Raw genomic sequence first — 17,530 nt, forward strand, 5'->3', positions numbered from 1 at the left:
CCTGACTATTATAAATTATAACCCATTGTAAATAATTACATAACATTATGTTCTTCATTGTCTCTTTTTCATGTTTTTAAAGGTTTTTTGCTTTAAAATTGTTTATGGTTGCAGTTATGTATAACTGCAATAATAGTTTCGGGGAATGATGTGCATCATAATAATCAAATCATTACTTTACTTCTGAATCATGAATCACGACACAATAAAATGTATGAATGTATGACAACACTTTTATGATTTAAATAAAAATGGAAAAACAGCTGATGAGTCGATTTTAATGTCCACCATACAACAACTGGACATGTGTAACACACTAACACAAAGGTCACAGTGACTACATGTAAAGATTGTCCTCATGTGTGTGAGTACTGTGACTTTGTCTTGTCATCTCTCCTCTCCTCTCCATCCTCTCCTCTTAGTTTCTCCTCTCTCTTCTCTTCCTCCTCTCTCCTATCTCTCCTTTCTAGCTCATCCAGGATTGTGTTAAGTATTGTCTTGCATACACATTACACGTGTTTACAAATTACCTAGGCAATATTACGATTTATTTGGGCAAATATTTGAAGTGCTTTAGCTCTAATTCAGCCTTTTTTAAGACATCGCACAATTATTTTTGCTCCACTGATCCATGGTTCAGCTCTACCCTCAAAGGACAGCGACTATAGACTACTTTACTCATCGCACTAAATGCTGTTTTCTTCCAGGTACTGCTTACTACACAAAACTTAACTTCATTCAAACATATACGGTGATCAAAACAATGTAACACTCGGGGAGGCTTGCAGCGGTGGAACTAGAGCTTCATAGGGTGGCCGGGGGGGGGCCCAGGTAACTTCAGTGGTTCCATAGACCGTGATAGAAAAGTGAGTGTGGACCCCTAACCTGTCATCTAAAGGTGACACACCATTCCGACTGCCGATCGGCGGCAGAAGAGGCAGTCGGACCGATTTAGTCGTGGCCGATTCAACGTGTGCAATCGGCTGATAAGAACACAGACGGCTTGAAAAAGATCACCGACGGCTTTGACGACGACCGACCGCACAGCACACACCGAACAGACTCAGGTCACCGAACTCGCCAGACTGTCCGACGGCCGATAATCTGGTTGGTGTGTCAGTATGGAGCTATTACTGTTGCAATATTATTTGCAAATGCGTGTCTCAATCTGTGTGTGTGTATTCAGATCTGTGTGTGTGTATTCAGATCTGTGTGTGCGTATTCAGATCTGTGTGTGTGTAATATGATCTGTGTGTGTGTATTCAGATCTGTGTGTGCGTATTCAGATCTGTGTGTGTGTATTCAGACCTGTGTGTGTGTGTAAAAAAAATCTGTGTCTGTATTCAGATTTGCAAGTGAAGACAAATCTGCAAGTGCATGCAAAGATCTGTGAATGTGAACACAGATCTGTAAGTGTACATAGATCTGTAAATGTGTAAACCGATCTGTAAATGCGTACATAGATCTGTAAATGTCTCTCATCACTTACAACTCAGGCAGGAGCTCTCCATTGGCTGTGTTTTTACACGTGAATTTTGCAACACTTCTGCCGCGGCAGATCTGTGATCTGCAAATGTGTAGAAATGAGATTTGTCTGTGACCTCAGTGTTCCTTTGCCCTGAGCTCAGGCTCACAGGCTCACGCTGTCACAAATAACATTACTGATAATTTATTTTAAGAAGGCAATAATACTTCTGACAACTAAGTTACTGTTGAAACATGAACTTGTACTTACAGCGAACACTCTTGAATTCATGGTATTGCCTCCCGACCATACACTCGACACAACGCCAACCGTGAGCGCAATGAAATGACCCCAAGTGACACGCTTATCATCACTGGGTGCTACGCGCCGACTGGTGGTGTGTAGGCGGTACTGCTACTGCAGCCAGGCAGCGTGAGCCTGTGAGCCTGAGCTCAGGGCAAAGGAACACTGAGGTCACAGACAAATCTCATTTCTACACATTTGCAGATCACAGATCTGCCGCGGCAGAAGTGTTGCAAAATTCACGTGTAAAAACACAGCCAATGGAGAGCTCCTGCCTGAGTTGTAAGTGATGACAGACATTTACAGATCTATGTACGCATTTACAGATCGGTTTACACATTTACAGATCTATGTACACTTACAGATCTGTGTTCACATTCACAGATCTTTGCATGCACTTGCAGATTTGTCTTCACTTGCAAATCTGAATACAGACACAGATTTTTTTTACACACACACACAGGTCTGAATACACACACACAGATCTGAATACGCACACACAGATCTGAATACACACACACAGATCATATTACACACACACAGATCTGAATACGCACACACAGATCTGAATACACACACACAGATCTGAATACACACACACAGATTGAGATACGCATTTGCAAATAATATTGCAACAGTAATAGCTCCATATGTCAGGGCCATACGGAACATGAATTAATCCTCTGATGGCTGAACTGCAGCTCATTTATTATTCACACACACACACACACACACACACACACACACACACACACACACACACACACACACACAAGCATGAAACGAAACTAAAGGAGGTTGAAACATCGTGGGAGAACACACTCTCTCTAGTGCAGGGCGAGCAGCATACTGCGTCCGTTTGTTCTCCGTCTCTAGATTTGCGTTCCCCAAAGACACCGGTTGTCATGTGCGAGTCCGCAGGCATTCTCCTGACTTGACCTGTTTGATTAGGTTGAATAAAGGCAAAAACATGTCAAACAATAAGGAATGGTGAGTGAATACATGTCACAACGAATGCCCTGTGTGTGTGTGTGTGTGTGTGTGTGTGTGTGTGTGTGTGTGTGTGTGTGTGTGTGTGTGTGTGTGTGTGTGTGTGTGTGTGTGTGTGTGTGTGTGTGTGTGTGTGTGTGTGTGTGTGTGTGTGTGTGAGACCCACTTTTACCAGCAGGGGGTGGACTAGTTCTGCAAACGGGGCAAACTTTCCAAAAGCAAAAGGAAATCCTCCACTGACCAGACTGTATCGCTGTCTGCTGCTCTCAGCTCTGCTGCTCGTGTGTGCACTGTGCGCGTACACATCGGGGAGAGATCCTACAGCAGCGTAGCGCCAATAAACAGCTCTTTGCTCTCCGTCTGTGTTTGCTAAAAATCATATCGGGGTTAAAAAGTATTCGGGGAAGCCCCGGAAACTTGGATAGATCAACACCGATTAATCCCAGTTACAGTCACAAATCACCACTAAATCACCACAACGTCTCTCGTTCTGCACCGGCTCTCCTTTAACTCCAGAAAGAAGAAAACACACATCAACGCATAGGCCACACAGTGCGCATTAATGCAGTGCACTCATGTGCCGTGGGGGAGGAGCCAGACGTTAGGGGAGGAGCAAGGCGTTAGGGGAGGAGAGGAGAGGACCTCATGTTGAGGAAACGAAACCTAAGGTTTATAGAAACCAAAGCAACCGACGTGGAAGCAGGTCTCTCGTTCAGGAGAAAAGAAAAACGCATTTTGGAAAAAATTGTCTGACAGACAGAAACAACAACGACGAGGTGAGTAAAGCAGCACAACTTTGAAAGAAGTTAAAACCACTTTTACCGTTATGGAATTAAAAAAATAATAGAATTGCTCAATACATAAACCTTGTCGTCTGTGTCTAGGAATGGCCTCTGCAAACACTACCTGGTCTGAGGAGAACTTTTCATGTTCCATCTGTCTGGATGTGTTCAGCAGTCCAGTCACCACACCATGTGGACACAACTTCTGCAGAACCTGTATTACTAAGTTCTGGGATGAACAAGTCAAGTACAAATGTCCTGTTTGCAATGAACTTTTCCACACAAAACCTGATTTACGTGTCAATATCCTTGTATCAGAGATGGCTGCTCAGTTTAGAACATCCGTACAAGTAAACGAGGAGCCTTGTGTTGAACCAGCAGAAGTTCCCTGTGACGTCTGTACTGGGACCCAGCTGAAGGCCGTGAAGTCCTGCCTAGTGTGTCTTATCTCTTACTGCCAAACCCACCTGGAGCCGCATCAGAGAGTCGCAGGCCTGAAAAAACATCGGCTGGTCGAGCCTATGGACCGTCTGGAAGACAGGATGTGTAAGAAACACGACCGACTTCTGGAGCTCTTCTGCCAGACTGAACAGGTGTGTGTGTGTCAGTTCTGCACAGAGGGTGACCACAGGTCCCATCCTGTTGTACCTCTGAAGGAGGGATATGAAGTAAAGATGGCCCAGCTGGGGAAGATAGAGGCTGAAGTTCAGCAGATGATCCTGGAGAGACAAAAAAATATTCAGGAGATTCAAGACACAGTTAAACGCAGCAAAGCAGACGCAGACAGAGAGATAGCCGATGGTGTGCAGGTCCTCACTGCTCTGATGCGCTGCATTGAAAAGTGCCAGGATTATCTCAACCGAATGGTTAAAGAGAGACTGAAATCCACAGAGAAACAAGCTGAAGGCCTCATCAAAGAGCTGGAGCAGGAAATAGAAGATCTGACCAATAGAAGCTCAGAGGTGAAGCTCTCACACACTAAAGACCACCTCCACTTCCTCCAGGCCTTCAGATCCCTGAAGGATCCTCCACCCACCAGGGACTGGACGACAGTGGAGATCCGTCCTCCGTCATGACCTTGAGGAGATCCCTGGATCAGCTGGAGGAGACACTGAACATGGAGATGAAGAAGCTGCGTGATGCTGAACTGAAGAGGGTCCAGCAGTATGAAGTAGATGTGACTCTGGATCCTGATACAGCTAATCCCAGTCTCATCCTGTCTGAGGATGGGAAACAAGTACATCATGGAGATGTAGTGAAGAAACTCCGAGACAACCCTAAGAGATTTACACATTATATATTTGTTCTCACGAGGCAGAGCTTCTCCTCAGGGAGATTTTACTTTGAGGTCCAGGTTAAAGACAAGACTGGATGGTGTTTAGGAGTGGCCAGAGAGTCCATCAACAGAAAACGTTATACCTTAAGGACCCCTGAGAAAGGTTACTGGATTCTTTACTTCAACAATGATGGACTGGTATTTAGTGATGACCCTGTTGTCCTTCTCCCTGTGAGAGCTGAGCTCCAGAAGGTGGGGGTGTTTGTTGATTATGATGAGGGTCTGGTCTTCTTCTATGATGTGGAAGCCAGGGTTCATATCTACTCTGCTACTGGCTGCACCTTTACTGAGCCTCTCTATCCATTCCTCGGTCCATGTCTCCATAATTATGGAGGCATAAACTCTGCCCCCCTGATCATATCACCTGTCAATCAAAAAGACTAGGACCTTTGTTTGATAATAAAATAATCAAACAACCAAAACAACTAAATCTCTACCATGTGAGATCTGAGAGATCTGCATTAATGTTGTACTGCTGTCATTTAACAAAGAGAATTCAGTAGGAAATGAACCCTGAATATTATAAATTATAACCCATTGTAAATAATTAGATAACATTATATTCTTCAGAATCGCTTTTTCATGTTTTTAAAGGTTTACTGCTGTACAATTGTTTATGATTGCAGTAGTTTCAGGGATTGATGTGCATCATATTAATCAAATCATTACTTTACTTCTGAATCATGAATGATGACACAATAAAATGTATGAATGTATGACTTTTCTGATTTCAATAAAAATGGAAATACAGCTGATGAGTCGATTTACTTTTAATGTTCACCATGCAACAACCCAACATGTGTAACACACTCACACAAAGGTCACAGTGACTACATGTAAAGATTCTCCTCATGTGTGTGAGTGACTATCACTTTGTTTTGTCAGCTCTGCTCTCCTCTCCATCCTCTCCTCTTAGTTTCTCCTCTCTCCTTCCTCTCTCTTCTCTTCCTCCTCTCTCCTATCTCTGCTCTCCTTTCTAGCTCATCCAGGATTGTGTTAAGTATTGTCTTGCATACACATTACATGTGTGTAAATACCCTTTTGACCTGTCTTTGCTATAGTCTACTACCTGCGCCCTGGCGCATACAAGCAGCATTACCATAATCAGTGTTATGAGCGACACCCAGTGGCCGGAGCGGGGATCACCACAGAGGGGCGGAACGTTCTTTGTGTCCCCTAATCCTACTCTTTTGAAGTACATCTAATTAGACTATTTATTTAATATTGTGAGACATGAATCTCCTCTTTTTGCATTTTATCGCATGATTAAGGTACAAACTACTTTCTTTCTTTCTTTCTTCATTTATTTTGATCAGCCGTTCAGGTAAGAGCCGTCTGCGGTCTCGTTCTCACACACGTATTATTAGAATTGCATCGTTGAATAACAAGAAGGTGTTAAATTAAAGCAACGTGTATAAGCGTCGGCTTGGTGACGGGTGTGTCGAGGACAGCCGCAGCAGACAGAGTGGGAGACGTCTTCCGCTGTCGCTCTCCAAGGTTCTGAACTCTGGCTGAGTGATGACGTCACACGCTTTAGACAAGCCACCGACCGCGTGGTTTAGGGAATCACCCCCGGTGTACGTACTCCATTTAAAAAGGAGTAAGAATGTGAAACACTTTGCAGGAAGAACTACCTGTACCGAATGAGATGAGATAAGAAAAATAAAGCATAGAATCGTTGACATATTTTTTAGCGCTGTACAAAATCTCAATGCCATAAAAAACAAGACTTGTTGTATGTGGCTATTCTGACTGGTTCCTAAACCTTCTCTCCCCTACAACTATAGAAGATCATGTTAGCCAAACTATAACTCACAATAGGACCATTAGCAGGCGTTTCTATCCAGAGCGTCCAGTGAGATGAAGGCCCAGGTCTGGGCTGCTCAGGGAGGACGTTGGGGATCCTCTGGACGAGGAGTCTAAACAAACCAACCCACCGGGTCCCCTGAGCCCCTCAACAGTCCTGGTTCACTGTGGGGCTGCAGGGCTGCCGGCTCCCCTGTGAACGCCCCTTCAGTTCAGCTTCAATAAGAGGAGGACAGGTGTGTCGCATCAGCACCTAATCAGCAGGGGACCGGGTCACCCTATCAGCCAATCAGAGGGGATGCCTGCAACAGCAGGTGACCGGGTCACCCCATCAGCCAATCAGAGGGGATGCCTGCAACAGCAGGGGACCGGGTCACCATATCAGCCAATCAGAGGTGACGCCTGCAACAGCAGGTGTGTCACCTAGAGAGGGAGTCATCGAATATAAATAATGCAACCTAATCTACAAATACTGTAGAAAATATGTGAAATTATTAATTAAGTTGTTTTTAATTTGTTCATGAATTCAGTTCCTTCCTGAACTACGGGCCGTTCTGTGGTTCTCTGAGGGAGCGGCACCAACTGCCAAGCTCTACCGGTCGAGCCACCAGGGACCAGAGATTCAAACCACGGAGAGGATTCCTGGAATCGTTGAGTCACCGTTTGTTAAAACCATTTATGAGAGAGAGCTTGGTTTCATGCCCACTTGTTGGTGTGGTGACTCCTGTTAGTGTGAGTGTGTGTGTGTGTGTGTGTGTCCTGTGTTTGTGATTGGATAACAGGGAAACTAAATACCTTATATGATGACATCATACAGCCATCCTAACCAAAAAGTGTTTTCTTGTTGTTTGTTGTTTGTTGTTTGATTAAAGGTGATTCAGTGTGTTACATAGTAGTGCTCAACTTTCTCAAGTTGAATGCATAACATTTAAAAAAAAAATGTATGTTAATATGCACTCAAATGGCCCTCTATTAAACACAAGCACGTGTTAACTGATACTGGCAGTTTCGGGTAATCAGGTTATGTCAATCAAATGTTCTGGCTCCACCCCAGAGACGGTGAAAAGCTGATCTGCAATCAAGCCCCGCCCCTCAATGGAAAACTACCGTCTACCAGACGTCAGCCAGAATGCATTTTTAACATTCTGGTAGTGGGTTGGGACCAGCTCCAACAGCATGTTTGATTTTCTTTTACAACTTGACTGCAAGTTACTTTATTACTGCAACTCTATTGTCCAAAATGTGATTCTTATTCTCTTCTCTTTTCTCCAAAGGCTACATTGGTTCAAAAAGGGATACAAATAATTCTGCTTGATTAAGTGGTGGGTGGATGGGTTTTGGACGGCTTTCTTTAGACACTGGAGCATTTCTCATGATTTTGAACTAATGGCTGCAGTGAAAGAGTAACAAAGAGAAGGTCCAGTTATTGTTGTTATGAATTTTATGTGGCTGTTCAGATAACACAGGTAGAAAGGTCTTTAATTAGCTAGTTCTGTAATAACTCTGTAGCTTGATTTAGCTGAACCGTCACCATAAGGTGAGTGTTTGGTGATTGGTCACCTGCTTGGCTACGGAGCCAGGAGGGAAAGCAGACTCCACCCATTCAATTGGTTTGAAGGAATAGAAGGAAATCCATGGATTTAAATGACGTAAGACTGCAATGGATTAATGGAACATCATTTTGCTCAATCACACCTTGATAACCCTAAAATAACAACTAGAACTAAACTAGGGATACTAGTCGTCCATCACTTCAGATTTTCACACTATTTGTCCTTGGCACGTAAAAGCTACCCATAATGCACCACCAGTTAAAATTAAACACTGTTAAATGCCACGGCACATTTTAAGTTTGTTTTACTGTCTCTTTACTGGCACTGACTATGATGTCTCTGAATAGTGAACTTGTTGGTCTGGTTTGTCTGCCCTACCCTGAGTCACATGATACAGCTTTTTTATGAGGTTAGAGTCTGAGAGATGAGCGTTATATAACTACCAGTTTCAACTCAATATTAAATCAAAAACCATAATAACACATATAACCTGGATATACAGGTAGAGCGATGTTTTTATGAAGACTGTACCAGAGAAAATACCAGAGATAGTTTTTGTATAGGTCTTAATCATAGTTACAGTGGCAAATCACCATTAAATCACAAGAATGTATCCGGTTTTGCACCATCTCTTGGTCTGTGTTTTGTATTAAAGGTTGAACATATTTGAACACACATCAATGCATTTGAAGTAGCCTACAACGTAAATGAATGTGCCCAAACGTTGAAACATCAGTGAACTGTGTCCCCCTGGGGGTGGAGCCAGGTGTTAGGGGAGGAGCCCGGTGTTAGGGGAGGAGCCAGGTGTTAGGGGAGGAGAGGAGAGGACGTCTTGATCAGGAAACAAAACGTAACATTCCCAGAAACCAAATCCATCCGACGTGGAAGCAGTTCTCTCTTTCAGGAGGAAAATAAAACACATTTTGAAACAAATAGTCTGACAGACAGAAACAACAACAAGGTGAGTAAAACAGGACAACTTTGATAGAAGTTAAAACCTCTCTTCCTGTTATGGAATTATGAAAATAATAGACTTTCTCAATACATAAACCTTGTGCTTTGTGTCTAGGAATGGCCTCTGCTAATACGTCCAGGTCTGGAACGTCTGTAGGAATAAAAAAGCGGCGATGTATTGAACCAGGAGAAGTTCCCTGTGAGGTCTGTACTCGGACCCAGCGGAAGGCCGTGAAGTACTGCCTAGGGTGTTCCACATCTTACTGTCAAAAGCACCTGAAGCCACATGAGAGAGTCACAGGCCTGAAGAAACATCGGCTGGTCGAGCCTATGGGTGACCACAGGTCCCAACCTGTTGACCACAGGTCCCAACCTGTTGTACCTCTAAAGGAGGAATATGAAGTGAAGATGGCCCAGCTGGGGAAGATAGAGGCTGAAGTTCAGCAGATGATCCAAGAGAGAAAAATAACGATTAAGGAGATTAAAAAGACGGTGCTCTCTCTGTCTGCATCTGCAGACAGAGAGATAGCTGATGGTTTGCAGATCATCACTGCTCTGATGCGCTGCATTGAAAAGTACCAGGATGATCTCAACCAAATGGTTAAAGAGAGACTGAAATCCACAGAGAAACAAGCTGAAGACCTCATCAAAGAGCTGGAGCAGGAAATAGAAGATCTGACCAATAGAAGCTCAGATGTGAAGCAGCTCTCACACACTAAAGACCACCTCCACTTCCTCCAGGCCTTCAGATCCCTGAAGGATCCTCCCCCCACCAGGGACTGGACAGCGGTGGAGGTCCATCATCCGTCATACATAGGGACCTTGAGGAGATCCCTGGATCAGCTGGAGGAGACACTGAACATGGAGATGAAGAAGCTGCGTGATGCTGAACTGAAGAGGGTCCAGCAGTATGAAGTAGATGTGACTCTGGATCCTGATACAGCTCATCCCTGGCTCAGGCTGTCTGAGGATGGGAAACAAGTACATGAGGTAGATGATGATAAGAGACTCCCGGACAACCCCAAGCGATTTACAAAGTATGCATGTGTTCTCTCGAGGCAGAGCTTCTCCTCAGGGAGATTTTACTTTGAGGTCCGGGTTAAAGACAATACAGACTGGTGTTTAGGAGTGGCCAGAGAGTCCATCGACAGAATAGATGAGACCTTATGGGCCCCTGAAAATGGTTTCTGGACTCTTACCTTCACTGAGGATGGGTTGGTATTTAATGATGACCCTGATGTCCGTCTCCCTCTGAGAGCTGAGCTCCAGAAGGTGGGGGTGTTTGTTGATTATGATGAGGGTCTGCTCTCCTTCTATGATGTTGAAGGCAGGGTTCATATCTACTCTGCTACTGGCTGCACCTTTACTGAGCCTCTCTATCCAATCCTCTGTCCAGGTCACTGGCCAGAGGATGATTATGAAGGTACCAACTCTGGCAGCCTGATCATCTCACCTCAGTCAATCAAACAGACTAGGCCCTTTGTTTGATAATAAAATAATCAAACAACCAAAACAACTAATGTGGTTTCCTGAATTTCTACCATGTGAGATCTGAGAGAACTGCAATAATGTTGTACTGCTGTCATTTAACAATGAGAAATTCAGTAGGAAGTGAGCCCTGACTATTATAAATTATAACCCATTGTAAATTATTAGATAACATTACGTTCTTCATTGTCTCTTTTTCATGTTTTTAAAGGTTTTCTGCTATACAATTGTTTATGGTTGCAGTTAACTAGTTTCAGGAAATGATGTGCATCATAATAATCAAATCATTACTTCACTAATGAATCATGAATCATGACACAATAAAATGTATGAATGTATGACAACACTTTTATGATTTAAATAAAAATGGTAAAACAGCTGATGAGTCAATTTTAATGTCCACCATACAACAACCGGACATGTGTAACACACTAACACAAAGGTCACAGTGACTACATGTAAAGATTCTCCTCGTGTGTACAGCGCCAATCACACCTCAATCACACCTTGATACACACATTCACACTATGACCATCAGCAGGCGTTTTTATCCAGAGCGTCCAGTGAGATGAAGGCCCAGGTCTGGGCTGCTCAGGGAGGACGTTGGGGATCCTCTGGACGAGGAGTCTAAACAAACCAACCCACCGGGTCCCCTGAGCCCCTCAACAGTCCTGGGCCCCGTTTCCCGAAAGCATCGTTAGCCTAACGACGTCGTTAACACCGTCGTACGATCATCGCAGAATTTTCGGACCGTTTCCCGAAAGCATCGTTACGTAACGACGTCGTTAAAACCCTCGTAGCTAACGACGCCTACAGGGGTACTCGTTAAGCACTAGGATGCATCGTTACTATAGCCTCAGTGGAGTCACCAGCTGGACATTCCGTGTATTGGATGTGTTTTATTAAAACACGTCATCCAATACCACTGATTATCCAGCTGGCGCTATTTCGCAATAGCCCAAAAACAGTGGTTCCCGCATATATATTAGCCTACTCGTAGACTACTGTTAGATTTAAACAGCAAAGACAGAGACATGTTAGAAGTCAACACAAATATAATTTATTGCAGCAATTTAAAATTCCAAAAATAAATGTGGATAAATAAACCGATGAAACGCCACGTCACAAGGCACCCTATCACAAGGCATATAATAAAATCAAATGATTCCGTTGCTTGTGTGGGAGGTCGCTTGCGAGCGGCACTTGCTGTCTCCCTCTGATTTTAATTCAACCATCGTGGTTAAAATGTCCTCATATTGATCAATGACAGAAGACATACTGTATATGAATCATGCTGAAACCAGCGGGTGTCGGATAATTTCTGCAGGCGTTTTTTGTTGCGATTGTTTGACATAAAGCACTGTAGGCGCGTCGGTGAGGCTGTGATGAAGTTCACTATTTATTGGACCGTGTCTAGACAGTTACGAACTCCCTGACCTTAGTGGAGTGCACAATCGCCAAGTTGAGAGCGTGGTTTTCTGTACGTAGACTGCTGCGGGAAACTGTGCTGCGATGCGTGCCATTCCCGCTTACATTGCCCGCACCATCATACCCCCTGCCCAACAATATGGGCAGGACTCGATCTAGACCAGCAACAGCAATAGCCATGTCAATGCCTCTGCGTTTGAATGATAATGAATGAATGGAACGTTGCATTTTTAATGTTGACTCCAAAGTTTCTGGAGAGTGCGCGGCGCGTCAATCACTGAATGAATGACTGAATGAAACGGAATGCAGGAATCAGAGAAAGTCTGCCCTCTTTGCGGCGCAAAGCATGTTTCAGAAATCAGCACATTTAAATAAATGCTATAGGCCTAGTTGTCACACAGACACATGATATTTTTTATTTTTTTAATATGGAATTATTTCAGGGGAGAAAATGCCGTGAAACAATGTACGCACGGTGCGTTCGGGATTAGGACTGATATAGCATATGTCGGCCTAGACCAAATCAATTGTGTTTTAATATTTGTAGTATTCATATTAGTCTATTCTTTTCGTGGGCTACTCTGCTGTTGGCCTTGATGGGGAGATATTTTTTTGCTGCCACAAAATATAGTTTAATCCAACAACATTCCTGCGTGTCCCCCTCCTACGGAGCCCATTTCAGCACCGTGTGAGTAGACAGCTACAATCCTACGACGTCGTAAGAGCAGAGCACGCGCGTTCATGTTAAGATGAGTTTCGGGAAACGCTCCCCTAAAATTAACGATGCTGCGTGAGATCCATCGTACGATGGATCGTACGAGCGTGGATCCATCGTTATCGGGAAACGGGGCCCTGGTTCACTGTGGGGCTGCAGGGCTGCCGGCTCCCCTGTGAACGCCCCTTCAGTTCAGCTTCAATAAGAGGAGGACAGGTGTGTCGCATCAGCGCCTAATCAGCAGGGGACCGGGTCACCCTATCAGCCAATCAGAGGGGATGCCTGCAACAGCAGGTGACCGGGTCACCCCATCAGCCAATCAGAGGGGATGCCTGCAACAGCAGGGGACCGGGTCACCATATCAGCCAATCAGAGGTGACGCCTGCAACAGCAGGTGTGTCACCTAGAGAGGGAGTCATCGAATATAAATAATGCAACCTAATCTACAAATACTGTAGAAAATATGTGAAATTATTAATTAAGTTGTTTTTAATTTGTTCATGAATTCAGTTCCTTCCTGAACTACGGGCCGTTCTGTGGTTCTCTGAGGGCGCGGCACCAACTGCCAAGCTCTACCGGTCGAGCCACCAGGGACCAGAGATTCAAACCACGGAGAGGATTCCTGGAATCGTTGAGTCACCGTTTGTTAAAACCATTTATGAGAGAGAGCTTGGTTTCATGCCCACTTGTTGGTGTGGTGACTCCTGTTAGTGTGAGTGTGTGTGTGTGTGTGTGTGTGTGTGTGTGTCCTGTGTTTGTGATTGGATAACAGGGAAACTAAATACCTTATATGATGACATCATACAGCCATCCTAACCAAAAAGTGTTTTCTTGTTGTTTGTTGTTTGTTGTTTGATTAAAGGTGATTCAGTGGGTTACATAGTAGTGCTCAACTTTCTCAAGTTAAATGCATAACATTTTTTTTTAAATGTATGTTAATATGCACTCAAATGGCCCTCTATTAAACACATGCACGTGTTAACTGATACTGGCAGTTTCGAGTAATCAGGTTATGTCAATCAAATGTTCTGGCTCCACCCCAGAGACGGTGAAAAGCTGATCTGCAATCAAGCCCCGCCCCTCAATGGAAAACTACCGTCTACCAGACGTTAGCCAGAATGCATTTTTAACATTCTGGTAGTGGGTTGGGACCAGCTCCAACAGCATGTTTGATTTTCTTTTACAACTTGACTGCAAGTTACTTTATTACTGCAACTCTATTGTCCAAAATGTGATTCTTATTCTCTTCTCTTTTCTCCAAAGGCTACATTGGTTCAAAAAGGGATACAAATAATTCTGCTTGATTAAGTGGTGGGTGGGTGGGTTTTGGACGGGTTTCTTTAGACACTGGAGCATTTCTCATGATTTTGAACTAATGGCTGCAGTGAAAGAGTAACAAAGAGAAGGTCCAGTTATTGTTGTTATGAATTTTATGTGGCTGTTCAGATAACACAGGTAGAAAGGTCTTTAACTAGCTAGTTCTGTAATAACTCTGTAGCTTGATTCAGCTGAACCGTCACCATAAGGTGAGTGTTTGGTGATTGGTCACCTGCTTGGCTACGGAGCCAGGAGGGAAAGCAGACTCCACCCATTCAATTGGTTTGAAGGAATAGAAGGAAATCCATGGATTTAAATGACGTAAGACTGCAATGGATTAATGGAACATCATTTTGCTCAATCACACCTTGATAACCCTAAAATAACAACTAGAACTAAACTAGGGATACTAGTTGTCCATCACTTCAGATTTTCACACTATTTGTCCTTGGCACGTAAAAGCTACCCATAATGCACCACCAGTTAAAATTAAACACTGTTAAATGCCACGGCACATTTTAAGTTTGTTTTACTGTCTCTTTACTGGCACTGACTGTGATGTCTCTGAATAGTGAACTTGTTGGTCTGGTTCGTCTGCCCTACCCTGAGTCACATGATACAGCTTTTTTATGAGGTTAGAGTCTGAGAGATGAGCGTTATATAACTACCAGTTTCAACTCAATATTAAATCAAAAACCATAATAACACATATAACCTGGATATACAGGTAGAGCGATGTTTTTATGAAGACTGTACCAGAGAAAATACCAGAGATAGTTTTTGTATAGGTCTTAATCATAGTTACAGTGGCAAATCACCATTAAATCACAAGAATGTATCCGGTTTTGCACCATCTCTTGGTCTGTGTTTTGTATTAAAGGTTGAACATATTTGAACACACAACAATGCATTTGAAGTAGCCTACAACGTAAATGAATGTGCCCAAACGTTGAAACATCAGTGAACTGTGTCCCCCTGGGGGTGGAGCCAGGTGTTAGGGGAGGAGCCCGGTGTTAGGGGAGGAGCCAGGTGTTAGGGGAGGAGCCAGGTGTTAGGGGAGGAGAGGAGAGGTCAGGAAACAAAACGTAACATTCCCAGAAACCAAATCCATCCGACGTGGAAGCAGTTCTCTCTTTCAGGAGGATAATAAAACACATTTTGAAACAAATAGTCTGACAGACAGAAACAACAACAAGGTGAGTAAAACAGGACAACTTTGATAGAAGTTAAAACCTCTCTTCCTGTTATGGAATTATGAAAATAATAGACTTTCTCAATACATAAACCTTGTGCTTTGTGTCTAGGAATGGCCTCTGCTAATACGTCCAGGTCTGGAACGTCTGTAGGAATAAAAAAGCGGCGATGTATTGAACCAGAAGAAGTTCCCTGTGACGTCTGTACTGGGACCCAGCTGAAGGCCGTGAAGTCCTGCCTAGGGTGTTTCACATCTTTCTGTCAAAAGCACCTGGAGCCACATGAGAAAGTCACAGGCCTGAAGAAACATCGGCTGGTCGAGCCTATGGACCATCTGGAAGACAAGATGTGTGAGAAACACGAACGACTTCTGGAGCTCTTCTGCCAGACTGAACAGGTGTCTGTATGTCAGTTCTGCACAGAGGGTGACCACAGGTCCCATCCTGTTGTACCTCTGAAGGAGGAATATGAAGTGAAGACGGCCCAGCTGAGGAAGATAGAGGCTGAAGTTCAGCAGATGATCCAAGAGAGAAAAATAACGATTAAGGAGATTAAAAACACAGTTAAACGCAGCAAAGCAGATGCAGTCAGAGAGATAGCCGATGGTGTGCAGATCCTCACTGCTCTGATGCGCTGCATTGAAAAGTGCCAGGATGATCTCAACCAAATGGTTAAAGAGAGACTGAAATCCACAGAGAAACAAGCTGAAGACCTCATCAAAGAGCTGGAGCAGGAAATAGAAGATCTGACCAATAGAAGCTCAGAGGTGAAGCAGCTCTCACACACTAAAGACCACCTCCACTTCCTCCAGGCCTTCAGATCCCTGAAGGATCCTCCCCCCACCAGGGACTGGACAGCGGTGGAGGTCCGTCCTCCGTCATACATAGGGACCTTGAGGAGATCCCTGGATCAGCTGGAGGAGACACTGAACATGGAGATGAAGAAGCTGCGTGATGCTGAACTGAAGAGGGTCCAGCAGTATGAAGTAGATGTGACTCTGGATCCTGATACAGCTCATCCCAGTCTCATCCTGTCTGAGGATGGGAAACAAGTACATTATGGAGATGTAGTGAAGAAACTCCCAGACAACCCTAAGAGATTTACACAGAAAATATATGTTCTCACGAGGCAGAGCTTCTCCTCAGGGAGATTTTACTTTGAGGTCCAGGTTAAAGACAAGACTGCATGGTCTTTAGGAGTGGCCAGAGAGTCCATCAACATAATAGGTAACATCATAGTGACCCCTGAGACGGGTTACTGGAAGATTTTTTATAGCAAGGGTGGGTTGATATTCAGAGATAAACGTCCTGTCCATCTCCCTCTGAGAGCTGAGCTCCAGGAGGTGGGGGTGTTTGTTGATTATGATGAGGGTCTGCTCTCCTTCTATGATGTGGAAGCCAGGGTTCACATCTACTCTGCTACTGGCTGCACCTTTACTGAGCCTCTCTATCCAATCTTCAGCCCAGGTCCCTGTTATTATGAAGGTAACAACTCTGCCCCCCTGATCATCTCACCTGTCAATCAAACAGACTAGGACCTTTGTTTGTTAATAAAATAATCAAACAACCAAAACAACAATGTTGTTTCCTGAATTATAATCTCTACCATTTGAGATCTGAGAGAACTGCTTTAATGTTGCACTGCTGTAATTTAAAAAGGAAAATTTCATTAAGAAAATAACTCTATTCTATCTATATAAAAATATAACCCATTGTAAATGATTACATTACAGTATATACGTACTTCATTGTCCTTTTTCTCATGTTTTTTTAATGGTTTTCTGCTATACAATTGTTTATGGTTGCAGTTATGTTGAACTATTTTCAGGGATTAATTTGCATCATAATAATCAAATCATTATTTTACTTCTGAATCATGATTGAAAACAATAAAATGTATGAATGTATGACAACTTTTCTGATTTAAATAAAAATAGAAAAACAGCTGATGAGTCGATTTACTTTTAATGTCCACCATGCAACAACCCAACATGTGTAACACACTAACACAAAGGTCACAGTGACTACATGTAAAGATTCTCCTCATGTGTGTGAGTGACCATGACTTTGTTTTGTCAGCTCTGCTCTCCTCTCCATCCTCTCCTCTTAGTTTCTCCTCTCTCCTTCCTCTCTCTTCTCTTCCTCCTCTCTCCTATCTCTGCTCTCCTTTCTAGCTCATCCAGGATTGTGTTAAGTACTG

General features: G+C 43.6%; 1 protein-coding gene across 14 annotated transcripts; it reads left to right on the forward strand.

Moving 5' to 3' along the window:
* Window positions 1–3,438: 3,438 nt before the first annotated feature.
* On the forward strand, window positions 3,439–16,865 carry LOC311369821 (E3 ubiquitin-protein ligase TRIM39-like; the record flags this gene model as incomplete). 14 transcript variants are annotated; one of them, XM_084488026.1, is made up of 3 exons in its annotated part: window positions 3,439–3,538; window positions 3,643–3,962; window positions 15,558–16,865. In XM_084488026.1, 2 exons carry the CDS (start codon window positions 3,645–3,647, stop codon window positions 16,863–16,865), a joined length of 1,626 nt encoding a protein of 541 aa, XP_084344152.1. The 14 variants fall into 14 exon arrangements, with proteins under 14 accessions (XP_084344152.1, XP_084344148.1, XP_084344149.1 ...); XM_084488022.1 differs by lacking the exon at window positions 3,439–3,538 and adding an exon at window positions 9,772–10,585 and having other exon boundaries at window positions 3,645–4,388; window positions 16,798–16,865; XM_084488023.1 differs by lacking the exon at window positions 3,439–3,538 and adding an exon at window positions 9,772–10,579 and having other exon boundaries at window positions 3,645–4,388; window positions 16,798–16,865.
* Between the last annotated feature and the right edge of the window lie 665 nt (window positions 16,866–17,530).

Source organism: Micromesistius poutassou, assembly GCF_964030765.1.
Source record: "Micromesistius poutassou genome assembly, chromosome: 24".
Classification (NCBI taxonomy): Eukaryota; Metazoa; Chordata; class Actinopteri; order Gadiformes; family Gadidae; genus Micromesistius; species Micromesistius poutassou.